Here is a 17,794-nt window from a genome sequence, read left to right as displayed (position 1 = left end):
TATCAGAGAATTGGTTAAGTCAGAAAATGTTTAAGAAAAATTGAAATTTTAGTCTTTCTTTTGGTTGAAAGACTACATTCAGTTTGCTTACTTTGCTGATGGAGCAGAGCCTAGGAAGGAGGGGCAACCCTGTTTAATTCATAAAAGGTCTTCAGCCATGATGGAAAAATTCCTGAGGAGGAGAGGAAAGTTCCAGAAATATGGGAAAGCTTTATGTTCTTTCACTATTATTCACCTTTCCAGTGAAAAAAATACCTGCTTCCATCTCTACATATGTTTGTGCAAAGATGCAGCAGGGAAAAAAAAAAGAAAATAGTAAAAATCTGGAAGTTCACGCATGTGACCACATGGGATGAAAGTCCTGTTGCTTGCCTCAACACACCCTCTGCAAAGTGTCTCCTCCCCTCCACCATGTCTGGGGGTGGCTGAAAAGGCCACCTCCATGCAGAGAAACTGCTCTGCATCTCCTTGACAAACAAGGCACCAAGGAATGATGTGGGTGTTGCAGCTGCAGGGAGCTTCGTAGCTGCCAAAGGAAAAAGGGATTTAAAATAAACTTCTTTCCACATACCTGTACTTGAAAGGGATGCAGCAAGAGATAACGTTCTCCATAATCCCAGCAGGGTGACACTGTTCATTTCGCCCAGGGAGGGGAAAACACCAATATCCAGGGAAGAGGAATTCAGACTTATGCTCTGTGGGCAGCTGGCAGTGTCACCAGGTTTGTGGTAATGCCAGTAAAGTATGAGTGCCTGATCCCAATCCAGTGAAATAAGTGGAGGGTGTTCTACAGCTTTTGATGAAGATTTGACTTAGGCCTCTTTACATGAAATTAGATGTGGATGACAAAACAAGACATTTTTCTTTATATCTTCATAAAAGTCAGGAGGAGAGTGGCCAGCAGACCAAAGGGTGTTGTTAGACCCCCCCATTTGGTAAGAGTGACACTGTATCTGGAATATGGTATCCATTTTTGGCTCAGGAGAATAGAATAGAATAGAATAGAATAGAACAGAACAGAATAGAATAGAATAGAATAGAATAGAATAGAATAGAATAGAATAGAATAGAATAGAATAGAATATTTTAGGGGAATATTGGAAGGGACCTACAAGGATGATGTAGTCCAACTGCCTGACCACTTCAGGACTGACCAAAAGTTAAAACAAATTGCTAAGGGCATTGCCTCTTAAACACTGACAGGCATGGGGCATCAATCACCTCTCTAGGAAGCCTGTTCCAGTGTTTGACCACACCCTCTGTTAAGAAATGCTTCCTAATGTCAAGTCTAAACCTCCCCCAACACAGCTTTGAACCATTCCCATGTGTTCTATCACTGCGTACCAGGGAGAATACAACAACGCCTCCCTCTCCACCTCCTATGGGGACTACGAAGAGGCTCAGGGTCCTAGGCAGCACGACCTGCGAGGAGAGGTTGAGGAAGCTGGGCTGGTTTAGTTTGGCAAAGGGAAGCCAAAAAGCCTTGGTAATGCCAGATAATATATCCAGGGGCTATTCACAGCCATCAACTGCATTTTAGTAACTTGATGATGGATGTTAAGATGACCTTTTTAACTCAGTGTGTGATACAGCACAGGAATAGGCCATGGGAGAGGTGCCTGAATCACTTCCCTGGGAAGCTGTCAAGACTTGGCCAGAGAAAGCCATGGCCAGCATGACATAGTGTCAGTGACAGTCACGCTTTGAGCAGGAGCGTGAGCTAGAGATCCCCAAAGATCCGGTTCAGCCAGTATACAGATACATAAACCACTCTTTCAGCCAAGGACTCAGATTAATTAAAGAGGATAATGTTACTAATAGTCATTTAAATAGCATTGTTGTAGTACCAAGTTGCTCATGTCTCAGATATTGTGCAAAGTGAAAAACAATCCTTGGTTGTGTAGCCAAATTCCTGCTATTTCCTGAGCTAACTTCCTCCAGCTTTGCTTAGCTTAACTGTGAGAAGTGACCAGCAAAACAACACTTTTTCAACACATAGTTCTGTTTATTGATTTGTGATGGGTCCAGTTAGCACTGCATAAAAGTTTATATACCAGATAATTTGCTTTATCTGAGATTTTCTGGGGAGATGTTTTGGTGTCTTTGAGATACAGCTGCAATGATAATGATTGCTCAGTGTAAGAGGAGAGATGGTCACATGCCATTAAGAGAGAGCGAGGATGAGAATGAAGCAATACTGCTCGGCAGGGTATGCAGCAACACGCCACATTATATACGTCATTGTTTCATTTTTCTAATTCTGAAATGACGACCATAAGCAGAGATGGAGAAAGCAGAAGGAAGAGTAACAGCAACTGCCGTGAGTCACCAGAAACATGGTTTTAGTGGAGCCCTGCCTGCACAGCTTGCTAGCAGACCTGCAGAGCCCCTTTGCTACATGCAGAGGACCTCCAGAGACTAAGTGAGGTGTCTCTGCCTTTGGTAGTGTGTTTTGGGCAGAGCTGCTGAAAAGGCAGGGGGTACCTCAACCTCCTTTTTGACCTCTTTTGGATCAAGGGAGATATTCACCCTCTGGATACTGAGCTACATGTAGAGCACACTCAGCCTTCCCCAGGGATGGTACAGGTCCAGGGAGGCGGGACGATTCACCTAACATGCGGGTGATGGGATGGCAATTGGACTTCCCTGCCGTAGGAGCCCACATACCAGATATGGCTGGCAGCAGCCCAGGCACGTGAGAAGGACCTGGAAGGATCCCAGGAAAGATGTGGGAATGACTTGTCACCAATAGCACAGTGGAGCTGTAGTAGAGGGGTGTTTACTGGGGCAGAGGAAGCCCAGTCCTTCTCACAGTGCATCCAGATCTATGGTTGCCCACAAACCAAGGTCCCTTCAGCAGGAAAGCAAGCGTGGAAAAGGCTGGCCATTTTTTGCAGCTCAGCAGGGCCACTAGGGTCAGGTGAGGCAGCAAACCCATGTCTCCAGGGGTGCAATACCCTTTCACTTTTTCCCCCTCCCTTTTGGTGGGTGCAGTGTGAGGGCATGCGGAGCTATGTCACACTGCTTAGGATGGACCTGGACCCAAGGGCTGTACCAAGTAACTTAAACTATGTTCAGCCTTTCTTTTCTTAAAGTTTTTCTCCCCAAAGCCAATCTTCCCTTCCTGCCAAAACCAGGCTAATTGTTTGCTGGATTGGCTCAAGTCCTGGAGTCATTCAGATCCCTGGCAAGAACCCATTCATTTTGCAATGTCTGGTAGTGCCTGGTCTAATCTTTCTGATTAGAGAGACCCACATCTGTGTGTTGCAGTAAGAGACCAAGAGCAGTAGAAAGCATGTACAGGGCTCTTTAATGTGCACAGTGCTGATTTAGGCACAAATGAAAGAAACTATGATGGGAAATGCAATAGGACCTTGAGGTCTTGCACTGATGTTAATGAAAATATTAATGTAAAGCAATGTCAAGTGGGTTGTTGGCTATTCCTCTACATCTTTGATTAAAGTTAAAATTCTTCTTTATCTAATATTTCAAGCCCTTTGAAAAGAGGAGGAGCTGCTTCAGGGCACTGTGGTTGTGGTGGAAGGCAGCAGAAGTTAGATGCTGCACCTCACAGGCATGTCTAAACACATGTGAAATCCTAATGAGCAAGATCAGCACAGTGAGGATGTCACTGTGCAGTTAGGAGATTATGTAAGTTGATTTGTTTGATCCTGAGCAAGAAGCCAGGCATAAAAGGGGAGTGTGGAAAATGTAAGGCAAATTGTTTTAGCTCCTGGGCTTGTGATCTTCCCCCTGGGGCTTCTCACCCCCCTTTCTTTGTAACAGAGCTCCTTGCTCAGTTTCCGAAGAAAGTGGCAAAGATGGTATCATTGCCTCTTCCGTCACAGAATAAAGCCTGAAGGAGTGAACACATTTAACCAACCTATTAGCAGACTGAATAGCAATTGCTGGCTCATGTCTCATATGATACATTCATTCTCTAGTCACTTTTTCTTTAAGCGGAGTAGTACCTGGTAATATCAAATGTTACTATAGAGTTCTTCATTGCCTGCATTCAAACCCATCTGCCACTTGCACAAGACTTGGTCATAGGCCTCTTTCTATCACCGAGATGATCAGAGATTTTGGACAGATTCACAGGATCCTTTCCTGCATGGTGTGCAGGTTGCCATGAAAGCCTTGCTGTTGAATTGTGATAGGCTCCAACCACTTTGATCCCTGATAAAATGTCTATAAAATCACTGCTCAGTGGTCTGCCTTGAGCAATTTCCTCCCATTCCTCACCCAAATGATTCGCTGTATGAATCAGAGCCTGGGTTTTTTGTTGGTTTATCTGGAAACCTACAGAGTCTTTTTCAGAGCCTTGCATTGGTAAGTAAAGATTTGCCACTTACTTAATCTTGTGGCTCCATTTGACCCACTGCATCTGTCAGCATGGACAGGGGACAGGGTGCAAAAAGCTCTTTCCTTGCCGCTGTGGAAAACCACAACAGTGATAGGAGAAATGCCAGCGGTCCCAAAGAAATTCTCTGGGTGGTGGCATCTGGCTCATCAGGGGAAGGGAAAGGCACAGTTCTAGGGGTTTTCCCCTCCTCATCATGGCCTTGGTATATCCAGGCCTGACTGTAATGAAAATCAGGCTGTATGACTTCATTAGTGCCTTGCCAGAAACAAACAATGTGCTGAGCTTGTGTTGCAGCAGAGAATGGGCTAGGAAAGTTGCTCTTCCAGATTTGACTGCAGCCTGGGTTGCGATGGCTTCACACGACGCCGTGGCCGCTCTGCTGCTGGGGCACCGGCTCAGCCAGGCTGGGGACTTTGTGTGACAGACTGTAAAAATCCAAACGGTTCTTGAGCTGGGAAACAGTGCTCGATGTCTGGTAACTGTGAAGGAAGGTGTGCTTTTCCTTTTTCATAATAAAAGGACAAGGAAAGTAATGAGAGTAATGCTTGTAATGAAGCATATGAATAAACACATAAATGTTGTTTGCAAGGTTTAGGGCATTCAGCAGTTCCAGGGGAAGTTGATCAGAATGTTTTCAGTGCTTATGATTGCTTAAGACCTGTGACTAATTTTTCTTAATATTTTCTAGAAAATAATTAGAAGACGATTTGAAAGACTTTCCATTATATCATACAGATAATTATTTTCAAGCATAAAGTTAGATTTTTTTTTACCGTTCCTTATATCTCCTTATATTGAGCCCTAACTTCTGATACCCCGCTTGTCAAGATTAAATTATTTCAAGTAAACTGAAATATTCTGAATATCAGAAATCATGATGAAATAGCAACACTTGGAACAGAGGAATGGACTGCAATTTAACTTTCAGCCTAAGAAGAACAATAGACATTAGCAGAATTAAACTTCTTTCTTTACAAAACTTTTCCTTATGATTTGTTCCTTGGAAGACATCTCTTTATTTGTGGATGAAGTGCATAATCCAATACATAATGTACAGCTGAAATGTCTCCAAACTATCTTAAGTGTAAGCTGCCATGCTGGATTGGTTCTACTTTCATAGTATAGTATTTGGATCCTGATAAATGATGCTGTGGGAACTGCCTTATACCACTTTAGTCCCTGGGGCTGTATCCCATGGTGGTGGTTCGTGCATATGCAATAGAGAAAACTTGCCTTTTAAAGCCTTCTGTGTCTTCTGCAAATGCATCTGTCATTGTTATAAGTTCCTCTGTTGACATCATTGCCATAATTTTGGAGGGTCTATCTGATGATGCAGAGCTAAAGGAGTGTTAGGTACGTTTTATTGTGGATCAGGAAACATAAACCTCAGGCAGGATATGGGCAAATGTTTTCATAGATGGTAGCTCATTATGTGCAAGTGCTTTTGGAGGATGGTGAGGGCAAGGATGCACCTCAAGCAGGGCTTGTGGAAATGGAGACAGCCTAAAATGGTTGTCCTTGACTTGCCAGAGCTTGTAGAGCATGCATTTACATGCTGAATGTGGATTTTGACTGGATCCTGAGTCCAGCTTTGGTGTCCCTCTGTTGTCGTGTGCCATCAATGCATGGCCTGAGAAAAAACAGAAACAAGCAGCAGGATACAGTGTGAGATTTGGTAAGGGGCAGGAAGGAAAAGTGAGCCTTAACACGGGCCAGGAAAACGTCTGCCTACAGGTGAGCCTGGCCAGCCACACTGCCAGCCTTGTAGCAGCATCACTGGTCCCAGAATCCTTCTTAGGATGGCCCCAGCCTTGCGCCAGGCATGGGATTTGTCATACCCTGACCCCGCTGCGGGTTTGGTACCACGAGCATCCAACACTGTGACTGCCTGACGCCAGCAGCATGCCCAGGACAAACCCTGCCCTCACGTTGGTATAGGCACAGTCATACTGAGTCAGTGGCAGAGCTGGGAATGAACAGGAATGTGATCTTTTTAAAAAGCTGCTGTTCAAATGTCAGTCAATTTCTAAGAAAGCTGTACATTCACTGGTTTAGACTTCTTGGAAAACCCCAGTCAAAATCCATCCTGAGCTCTGGCGAGTTAAAAGATTATTCTTTTCAACTTGCAAAACAATTTTCTTCTTTCTTTAACTCCCACAAGAGTTTCTCCTAAGAAGAGGAAGCAGGTGGCTGTGTCCCAGTGCCCTTCTACTAAAGAGTTTCTGTCTGCCTCCATTTTCGAGACAGGGTACCTCTCAGTTGCAGGACACTCCCCGAGAAGCCGGAGAGGAAGGTGGCAGAGCCTGTAACTGGCACAAAGCAAATCAGCGTAGGAGAGAAACGTACTGGAGGAAATGGAAAGAGGAAGTGCTGGCCCATCAATACCTTGCACTTTCTGCCTTTCTGTGTGGTGAAAGAAGACAGCAGTGAAAAGGCCTAACACATTTTCCAGGGCTTGCTTTGTTTTTAAGAGAGGAGTAAGGGCCTGATGTCAAGAGGGCAGTGAGACATAGCTGGAAAATAACGTATGTGAGTGAGGGTGAGTACTCTCAGTGATGCTTAGCTGACTGATGCTGTTCCAGGCACTCTTCCAAGGGGATGATTCGCAAAATTCGGAATGGATGGGTACCACCTCCTCTGGGGATTTACACAGCGATGGATTTTCCAGAGGACTCCAACAACTATGGACTGTAAGTGCTGAATCTGGGTTGAAGATTGCTCCTGCATGTTGCAAATGGCCTCAAGTTGTGCCAGGGGAGGTTTAGATTGGATATTAGAAAAAATGTCTTTACCGAAAGGGTTGTCAGGCATTGGAACAGGCTGCCCAGGGAAGTGGTGGAGTCACCATCCCTGGAGGTGTTCAAAAAACATGTGGCACTTCAGGACATGGTTTAGTGGGCATGGTGGTGTTGGGTTGATGGTTGGACTCAATGATCTTAAGGGGTTTTCCAACCTAAATGATTCTATGATTCTAAGTATTTGCAGCTCTCCAGGACTCTCTTCAGAGCTTCTCCCATCACCTTCAAAACCCCAAACCAAATAACTGAAACCCATTGACTAGCCCTCTGATACAAGGATAAGGCATCCTGGTTCCCTTGAGTGAAATCAGTACTAAGCATCCAACTCTTCTGGCAGAGGAGGTGTATTGGGCCGTCCTGAGCAGTGGCTCCCAGATTCAGTCTTCAGCACATAGCTCCTTGCATAGTGCTTTGGGGATTTTCAGAAATAACCTGTTATTAGCAAGGAAGCATCTACTCTGCAGCCAAGGAGAGGGACACCCCAACAGGATGTTATTAGCCACAATCAATTTCTTGTATTAACTACCAGAAATCTGAGCGGTGGGACTGTGTTGGTGGTGGTAAGAGGAAGCGTAGCATTGGGGATTGGGGCTGTCTGCTGGGGCACTCCTCCGTCAGAGGGGACCTGGTGTAAAGCTTTGCAGCCACATCCTCCTGCCTCTGGGAAGAGCCAGATCCCCTGGATATTTTGTGTTAGTGGCTTGGTCTTTCTGTGGTTTTGACCAGAAATTCCAGCCTGGTCTTAGCAATTTCTGTTGATATGCATTTCAGTAAAACTTGTACTTTCCAGAAAAAGTGAGAAAAAAATGAGGCTTTTTTGAAAAATTTGTGGCTTGCACTTTCTGGGACATTGGTTTTCCTTGCGGGGCTGAGCCCTGCAAGCTTTGGAGGGAAAAAAAAAAAAAAAAGTTGATTTCAGTTTCTTTTATGCAATATTCCCTTTTGCCTTTAACATAATCTATTCATTTTCATTCTCTGGTGGGCAATCGCTAATGTAGAGTTGAGAAACAGATCTTTTTCTTCCCTTTTGGAGCCTGTTCTTTCAGAAAAAAAATAGCATTATGAATGATACGAGTTTATGTATTCAGTAATACAGGTCCCCATCAAGCATGGATGCATATTTGATCTGAGTACTCTAAGAATATTTTAGAATCCTGGAGGATAAATCAACTGTATCATATGAATTTCTAAAAACTATTAAGGAAAAAACTTCCTTGCTTTTAGAAGCTAGAATTTTTGCTAATGAATGGGAGTGGATTTGAGTTTTATTTCCTGCATTATGTGTTGTAGTTACTGTTGTTCAATGCATTCATTTTGTCCATTTGACAGGATTTGGGTCATATGGTAAAAACAGATAGTTTCTAAGAAACATTTACGATGTATAAAACCAGATTAGCTGAATTATCTCACAAGTTAAATAGGGGAGTATACAACTTGGCTTTTTTTCACACCGAGTTTCTCTTTCATTTTTTCTCCTTCATTGTTTAGTTTCCTCTGTGTGCAGTTTAGTTACAGATCCCTGTATTTACCCACTTTCCTTTGTTTTTGTGGGTGGCTAAGATATCAGCAGGAGAGAAAACATGTGAAATGGAGTGCACATTGAACAAAATCAGCTATGACACCTCAAGTGAGGGACACGTGAGTCATTTCTGCTTTGGGAACACAATAAGGAAAACCAAGCAACGGTGTGTCTGATATAAAGGACATAAATTAAAAACCAGCAAAAAGACCGATTTTTTCCACCTCACATTTCTGAATAATTAGTCTGTGGTTATTGCACTTCAGGAAGTATGTGAGTTACAAGATTTTAACGTGACCTTTAAGAGTGATGGGGTGTTGATACACATACAGCATGCTAAGAATAACTGAAAAATCCCATGTCAGAGGTCTGGGTGATCTTCAGCAGTTGCTGGTGGGACGGGATGGTACATGGGGACACGGTCTTGCCATTTTACCTGGCGTAGCCATGCTGGCTTCTGCGGATGCCAGGATAGCGGCTCTTGGTTTTAACTCAGGCCAGCAAGTTTTGCTTTCCTCTGCAATACATAAACTGGCTTTACTTCACCTTTTAAAAGGATCAGTCTTCTAGCTGGCAGTGCTGCTAATGAAGTATATCCTTGACAATTAATAACATCCTAGTGAATCTGCTACAATAAATCATATTTTTGTTTCATTACAGTCCTACTGGTGGTAAATCTCAGACTTCAGTAAACCAAAAAAAATTACCTTTTGAATTGTACACGGCATGTACCTCATGGGGTAGATTATTTATAAAGCTGTTTTTTAATTTCTTTATCTTTTACAATAAGGAAGTGACTTTGTCTTACCTGCACAGAATTTAATATAAGAGGACTTGTACAATGAGTCATCTATTGTGTTTTCTTATGCAAACTTAGAGTTGCTATGGTTTTCTTTATTAGTTTTATTTAAAATTAAAAAAAAAAAAACCAGCTCAAGAATTTTTTTGATCTTTGGCTCTTCAATTCCTGTTATCCTTTGAGTGACTTTATGTGATACCTAAACAAAATGCATGCTGAAGTCCTTGTTGCTTATTGAGTTTTACAACCTTTAGATTGAATTGAAGTTATCTGGAGCTTAAAAACCCCCTAATCTGTATCATAATGAAGGATCAAATTCTAAGGAAAAGCTCAAGTGAATCGTTAAAAATATTGACACTAGACTAACATACATTCCTGAATTGTTTATTTAATGCCATGAGCCAGGATTACTTGGCCAACTAAACTCATGCACTGTATCCGTTCCTGGTTAAAAACACTCAAGTATTTAAGTGGCCACATATTTTTAGAGCCTCTTGGTTGCAATTAAACACCTGCTTGAAGTGAGGTCTACACTGAAGTGTTTCTCTGAGTCAGAGCAAAACTACTGAGCACTTCCCAGGTCTGAATTCCAAAACTTTAATTAGCATTCAACTAAAATGTTTAAATCATTAAATCTTCATACAGACATTTTATTGTCATCTGAGAAAAACAAAAACCTGCCAAGCACTAAAAAATCCTGCTAACTTTCTGCAAACTTCTCTGCATCTGTGAAATGCAGAGCTCTTACATTTTCAGGGCCAGATCTCCCTCTCATCACTGCCCAAGAGCACTGTGATATTTTCAGTTGTCTTTACTCAGATGCCACTGACTCAAGAGGAGCACAGAGTCAGAGCCAGCCTCTTGCTCCAGTAATTGCTGCACAACCCCATCCCACTGCTGCAAGTGTGAACTGTGCACCAGGGGACCAGCCCCCATTCACTCTAAGCCATATTTCAAGCTCACAACATATTTAAACCAGGCAAAATTTCAGAAGCCCTTCCCTAGCCTTAGGACCTTAGTTAGTAAAAGGCCAACTAGACCCATGCATGAATGTTACTACAGGTGTTACAGGGGTCCATGCTCCCGGAGAGGGGCAGATGCTCGCTGCAGCCCCCTGCCCTGCCAAAGGGCTGCTGTGGCCCAGCATCAGGTGAACTCACCCATAAGGAATAGGTTTGGGTTTGGCTAGGCTGCAGGATCAGGTCTGGAGACATGCTCTGTGATGTATCTGAGGATGATTAAAGACACGCTCACCACTGTCTTATGAATCAGATGTGTTTATTCAGGAAAACACCCATGCCCCGAATATTTAAACTGCAATAATTAACATAAAACAATTTCATTTTACATGATATAATTATTTTGACATTTCAAATGTGTCTATTGCTAAAGCCCCCAATGAACTGTCTCACAACACAGTCAGGTTTATACATGAAAAAAATACCCTTTACATATAAAGGCTCTGCTATACTGCACACAATTCTGCTTGCCAGAGGCAAAAGTTCTGCTCTTCTACCACTGTCAAGCTCAAGGAACTTGGTTGAAGCCCCTGGAATTACATTCATATAAAGTATTAAAAAATTGCATAAAATTCTCATTTTTAAGCATTAAACTTATCCTTCCTCTAAAGCATAAGCTTTAGAAATACCTATTTTCAGATTGTTGCATATGCCAATATTCACTCACATCCTTGAAGTTAGAGCTTTCTGTAGAGCTCATTTAACTGTTCAAACAGGTGGGGTTTTTTTACCCCCAATTCTTCACACTTGTTTGGTTTCCTTCCTTTTTTCCCCTTTACTTTATATTTTATTTGCTTTTTCCCATCCATTTTTATGCGGAAATAGAGACTGAAAGAAAGAAGCAAAGAGAGGAAGAAGCAGAATAATAGAAAAACAATAGAAAAAATAGAAATCTGTAAACTGAAGAAATTAAAAAGATTTCAAATATTTGCTAAACAGTTTTAGATGAGAAAACAGTCACTTCAAAACCTAAGTACTGACTTGGTGCTTAATTCCAGAATGTTGCTCTCCCTCCATCAGTTATGGACATCTCCAAGCAATAGGTGCTGGTGGGAATGAAAATAACCTAAGCAGGCAAATCTTATTCTTTTGTGTCCATATATCTAACAACTTGCTCAGCTGGTATTTGTGTTTTACCTTACAGTTGTATTCTGCTGGAGAGCTGTGGGCTTTCCATGAGCCTCACACAGCCTCAAAGCACAGGCAGCACTCTGTGGGAAGCCGTAGAAAGTGTCCATAAATTATAAATCCACAGATTAAAAAATCTTTGATTTATCTTGAATTGAATGAAGCTGTTGAGACTGAGGACCAGGTGACGGAACTGAGTAAAGACTCACTCAGCAGTTGAGGATGTCTTATTTAGGCAGCTATTTTGGGTGCTCTGACTCACCCCCTGCTTCACGCCGGCTATAGAGGGAAACAGGGATCCTAAATTTAGATGCTGTGGACATGACTGAATGGAAATGGTGTGCCAATACTGCAGGATATCAGGAAAAAATGATGATGTCACCTATGGTGTAAAACATCCTCCTTTTACAACAGAGGAGGGTGGCTGCTGCCTGCAGCGAGCCCTCTGCAGCCCAGAGGGGATGCTGTGCGTGGAGGGGTCGAAGGCTCTGGGGGCTCTCCACCTTCACTCTCCTTGCGAGCACCAGAATTTCAGAATGTGCCGTGCTGTCCTTCTTTGGTCTCTAACCCTCCTCCACCCCAAATCTTCGGGCTCCTGGGATCAGTACTTAAAACAGGAATCAGGAATTTAAATCACTTCAGCTGAGCTCCCCTGGGAGTTGGGGCACTGCTGCAGAATGCACTCTTCCAAAACATTTTTCCAAGACTCTGTATCCTCACAGTCCATCATACTTTCTTGAAATTGAGCCTATTGTAACCACAAAAAAGGCGAGGCTGGAAGAGGTTTTGAGGTCACTGAGTGCAACTCCGGCTGTCACAGAGTTGCTCATCAGAATTTGCATTTTCACAGTTACTCCTCCAGAAGCTGCCTTTGCTTTGAGGTTTCCCTTGCTATCTGGACCAAATACAGGTCATATCACTTCCATTTTTTAAAGTCCTGTCAGCATGGGTCAGTTAGAGGTCTCAAAAAGCAAAGGCTTCTTACTAATTTTGCTTTTTCGTTGGTTGAGTGGTCCCTTTCTTACTTTAATTGCAGGATAGCATGCTTGAAAACAAATAGAGCTGCTTGTAATTTTTCTAAGAGCATGAGCAAGTGGCTGAGGCTTTTGCAGAATGCTGTTTGCTCTCCAGAGAAATCTGGGTGCATAAGAGGGGTGCAGGAGTGCAGAAGATCAGTGCACTATTGATCCAAGTGGGATCATAGGACTGCTGTGCATTTTTAGGTAGCGCACAGCCCCTGGCTGGCCCATGGCACAGTAAAGGATTTCTCTCTAAGTGACTATCACATTTCCTCCCTCTGGGAAGTGCTGAAGAAAAGAAAATGAAACAAAACCAGAAGTGAAGCGAAGGCAAAACTCCCAAGCCCCTCAGTAAGCACTTGTGTAGCCTAAATAATGAATCCCTGTCAGATAAGCTGTGACCTAATTTTCAGATCTGAGCTTTGAGGAGTTTGGGTTCAGGCCAATTTCATGGGAGGTAAAGTCTACTTACAATCCTAGATTCAAAGTCTTCACAGCTTTGGTGAAGTTGAGATCCAACTCTGTAATCTCTGATATTAAACTTGATCTGATTTTGGTTTACTGCCCCCGGGTGAGCTTGGATGGAAGTGTATTGCATTGACTTGACTTCTATTTAAGTCCCTATTAAAATTTTCTATAGCTATTAACAACAGCCAGAATTAAACCAATAACACGCCTTTTTTCCTATCAACCAAGATTACGAATAAAGGCATGTGTTAACTCCCAGAGATGCTCCTCAGCTAAGCAGAAAGGAGTTTAAGAGTTCAACTTTTTCGGCGTCTGAGAAGGGCCAAGAAACCTCAACAGAGCAGACTTGCTTATGAGATTGCTGATGCTTCCTGTTTCTGGTCAAGTTAGCAACAGAGCACATGCACAGAAAGCCACACGTTTGCCACATCTGAGAACAAGGGGAGGAATTTTCAAAATTTCTCCGTGACTTCAGTGCTTTCAGTAGTCCCCCCCTTTCTCATGGACTGAGCCCTGTGGTGGGGAACCAGAGCAGGGTCTGTAGGTCCAAGGTGCTCCTCAGAAGAGTGAGGACCCTCCTGCAGAAAAGCTCGTCTGCTGCAAATGGTGACGCTGAGACTGTGGGAATGGGTTGTTCCCCGAAGTCTGTTGCTGTTGATGCTGCTGAAAAGAATCAGCATTGTGCAAAGGATCAGCCTGGACTTTTTCTCTTTAGTACAGGATTGTTGTCAAAAATGACCTGCTTCAAAAAACTACGAAATAAAAGAAGGAAAAAGGATGAAACAGTGAAGGGACTTCGAGTCTGCCAGAAAGCGTGGAGGCTGCTGCTTGGCTCAGGGCCTTGTTTCAGTGAAAGCTATTTAACGTTTTTATAACTGATGGCAAAATTGCATACTATGAATGGGCTCTTTTTATGGCTATAATTTATTCTTATTTCTCAGAGGCAACAGAGTAGAGGCCAGATTGCTTTATCCTGTGGTATTAAAAAGCCTGGGGCTGAGAAGCTTAGCACTGCTTTGTCAGGATTTTCTCCATCTGGCAAAATGATAGAATAAAATCATCCTATGCAGAGAGCTGCTTTATTTTTTGAAAGAATGGTCTTTCTCTTTCAATTCAAAGCCTTCAGGAAAAGGTGCAGAGGGGGTAGTATGTGTGAGTAAATGCATATTTTCATTCATTAGTTGCCTTTTCAATATTCAGGAGCTATGTTTTCTGACTGCCAGGCTTGCTTAAACTTCTCTGGGCATTAGTTGTGTGTATTCAGGTGGAGGCAGAGAGAAGTTAAAAACCCTGTTCAGAGACATGAGAGATTTATAGGGTCCAGAGGGGTGAGGAGATCCCAGTGGAGGTTACAAAGCCATAGGCAGGGTAAGCTGACTCTTGCAAAAATACATTTCTTTTCTTTATGGGGAAAAGAAAGAAAGAAAACATGGATTTAGTTTTCTTCTTTTCTTTTTTTTTTTTCCCAACCATTAATAGCAAAAGGAATTTTTGTTTTTGTCAATGTTTATCAAGACAGAAAGCAGGTATCTCTAGCAGTGACTCATATCAATTGCTTATCACCTTTTGAAAGTTTCTTGTGCATTTTGAAGTCACCTAGTCAATAGGACGAAACCTCACCAATACGTATCATGAGTTTCTGGTGACATAACGCAAGTAGCAAATTACTACTATTAGGAGTATTTTGAGTGTGCTCACACAAACTAAGCTACATCAGCTGACAACATAAAGTAAGCTTGAATAATAAAACACTGGGTTTCTGAAGGCAGAAACTAAATCTATGACTAAATGTTTTGATGTGAACAGTTCACCAAGATCTAGTCATGTAAAGGAAAGAAGGTATATGTATGCAAGGGGAAAAACTCAAATACCAGTGAAAGTAGACCTTAGTGGCATCTCAGGGATGAAGGGAAACGAGGAAAGAGTGAACTGGTACCAGTTTTTGTAAGTTTTTGATCACTTCCCTCCCCACACTGTAAGAATAAAATTTCAAATAAATGCCTGTGTTACTGCAATTCATAGAATAAGAGGGCCTGAGAGTACTCCTTTATCTGTCTTTATCTAAGCTTTCCAGTAAGCCAAAGAAGCTCAAATAACATCTGTTCTCTGGACTGCTCAAAGATCACAGCTCTCAGCTGAGGGCCAGGTCTGAAATTGTCTTTGGGAAAGTCTGGACCTCAGTTCTAAATCTTGGGTTTTCAGAAAGTGCAGGCGTTAGAAGTGTATTTACACACCAGGGTGGTGTGGTGTCACGCAGGGTACTGTTAAGCGGGCAGGACAGGAATTGAGGAAAATGTATCGTAATGAACTTTGCTATGTGGCTAGATTTGCAACTAGATTACTATTTTAATATTTGTTATTAAAAAGGTCTAGAAACCCCAGGTGAGAACAGAGGCTGAGCACTGCGCATACACAAAGTCTCTTCCCCAAAAGGCTTAATATTTAAATAGAAAAGATGGATAAATAGTGAAAAGGAAGACACTCGGAAGTAAATTGCATAAAGTCCGTAGCAGAATGCAGCACAGAAATATCCTGTAAGTCCCACATCTCCTATGTCCTGTCCCAGAGTTTTAGCTACCAGCCTGAGAGTCAATAATTTCATCATCTTTGCTTTCGTATGATCTATCCATAAACCTACTCCAGAGTTGCGGTTGCATGCTCCAGTTGTAAAGAAAGCCTTGATTACAAGCTCTGACTGTCAGTTTTTTGGAAAGATCACATCAAAATACTACTCCATAAAATTCAGTTAAAAAGATTTCCCCATCTCCTGAGCACAGGCACCTTGCCAGCAGTCCATTAGCCAAAAAGTCTCAATATTGCGTATTCTTCCCATAATCTGGTTACCTTTTAATCTGTGCTTACATAGTATCGTTTTGAGTAACCATTGGCAGATCTGTGGGTTATATTCTGGATAATCCAACAACAATCCTACCCTGAGCCAAACCAGAGGAATCTGTCAGGTGTGGGTCTTGCAGTGTTTTAGGTTTCGTTCTGGGACACTCACAAAGTTCCTTGTTTACCCTAGTGATGAGGTAAGATAGGAAATTTAAAATAAGATATTGCCTAGTAAAAGCAGGCTACTGTTGTTCAGAGAAAGTTAAGTCTGGGCAGCAGTGGGAAGTCAGAGAGCTGCTCACATTTCATCGCTGTACCTCAAGACCCCAAGAACGTTTTCATTGGGAAGAGAGATTTCATTCAAGAATTTAGGATGATTAAGTGTTACTGATATTCGGTCCTTCACATTCAGGTAAGTCAAATGCAGCTGGAACAAGGTCTTAAACGTCTTTTCTTGGCATGTTTCTGATGCGCACCATGTGGATAATGTTTGCCTGTCGACTTTGTCATTTACAAGGAGCTCTATCTTGAGGTCGGTAGGGCTGTTTGAACAGTTGGGAAAATGAAAGTTCAAGTGGCAATAGATCAAGTAGAGGCCTTGTTTCCTTATCACCAGCTCTTCGCTCTTGCACTGGATGTCTTCACAAATACCCTTCTCGACCAAGCTCAGTTTTGAACTGTTTACTGGATTGGACACTAGAAAGGAAAGCAAATAAATTTTAAAATGAGCTGCTGAGCTCTAGTGACCTGAATTCAGCTCTATGTGACTTGCAGCAATGTATTTTGCAGTAAATGGAGATACGTGTTCTGTGGTTTTCCTGCAGGAAGCTCCAAGGCCCTGGCCAGGTGGCTGGGAGTTCCCGCATGGAAATGGGGTGTTAAAAAGTTCCAAGGACTTACACAGCCCTTGGGAAACCCAAGACAGGGAGATGCAGTGAAAATGTCCTTCTGCAATATTTGAAGGGAAATAATGGAGATGTATATTCATATGTTTGTGTGCAGAAGGTATCTCCTTACTTATTTTTTCTTACCGAGTTAAAAAAAAAAGTTTATATGTGATCAGATAGAGGGTTTACCAAACACACCCACATTTCAGGAAAGCTAAGGATTTTCTTCCTGTAAAAGGCCCATTTGGTCAAAAAACCTATTTGCCACTAAAACCAATTTGAATAACATGAACAGCCTGCTCTTCACCCAGCTCCGCAATCTCTTTTTGCCAACTCTTGCCCTCCACTGAGCTCCCCACTGACCTCTCATGTACGCAGCGGCTCTCTTGGTCGGGACATTCTGTAGGATTCTTAAATAGTCTTCGGAGGTGTTCCCTGAAGGAAACAACAGATTAAGTGACCAGTCCTGATTTTTTCATATCGTAAAATGCTGTCAGCATTTGGCACCTCACTCATTTGCTAGACCCGCGCTATGGACAAACTCCACAGCAGCAGCTCCAAAGCAACAAGCAGCAGCAGCTAGAACCGCAGGTAGGAGAGCCGGTTCTTACGCCTTGGCTGACAATATCTGATCTGCACGGGGAATTCATAGCAGTGTAACTCGACTGGTAAATTTCTAACAGTCTAAAGCTCTGGTAGTTGGCAGCTATCGGTCCAAGAAGTTGTATTTCTTATTCTCCCTCCTACAAATAGAAATCATAAGCGGGTAAGCTTAACTTAAGCAAATTATTTGTATGGGGCAATTACAGAAAGAAGCTTTCGAACATTTCACCGGAACACCGTTTCCGAAGATGGCTCTTCGGGTGCTTTCGAAATGTCGCTCCGTCCTCTCACGGCCCAAACGCCAGTGGTCGCCAGGACTTGGGGGAGGTCGTCGGCTGCCCAGGCCCGACAGC

The 17,794-nt window shown here is 42.7% G+C and overlaps 1 protein-coding gene across 1 annotated transcript in view; it reads right to left on the bottom strand.

The window, feature by feature from the left end:
* Window positions 1-16,249: 16,249 nt before the first annotated feature.
* LOC104833964 (tumor necrosis factor ligand superfamily member 8-like) overlaps window positions 16,250-17,794 on the bottom strand; it is a 16,360-nt gene continuing 14,815 nt past the window's right edge. Inside the window, exons 3-4 of the mRNA XM_010571014.1 lie at window positions 17,202-17,273; window positions 16,250-16,647 (exon numbers count right to left, since the gene is read on the bottom strand). Coding sequence (XP_010569316.1) covers window positions 16,250-16,647; window positions 17,202-17,273 — 470 coding nt within the window. The remainder of the gene's footprint in view (window positions 16,648-17,201; window positions 17,274-17,794) is intronic.

The sequence above is a fragment of the Haliaeetus leucocephalus genome, unplaced genomic scaffold, assembly GCF_000737465.1.
Source record: "Haliaeetus leucocephalus isolate CR32 unplaced genomic scaffold, Haliaeetus_leucocephalus-4.0 Scaffold306, whole genome shotgun sequence".
NCBI lineage: Eukaryota > Metazoa > Chordata > Aves > Accipitriformes > Accipitridae > Haliaeetus > Haliaeetus leucocephalus.
This window is presented reverse-complemented; position numbering and strand designations above follow the sequence as displayed.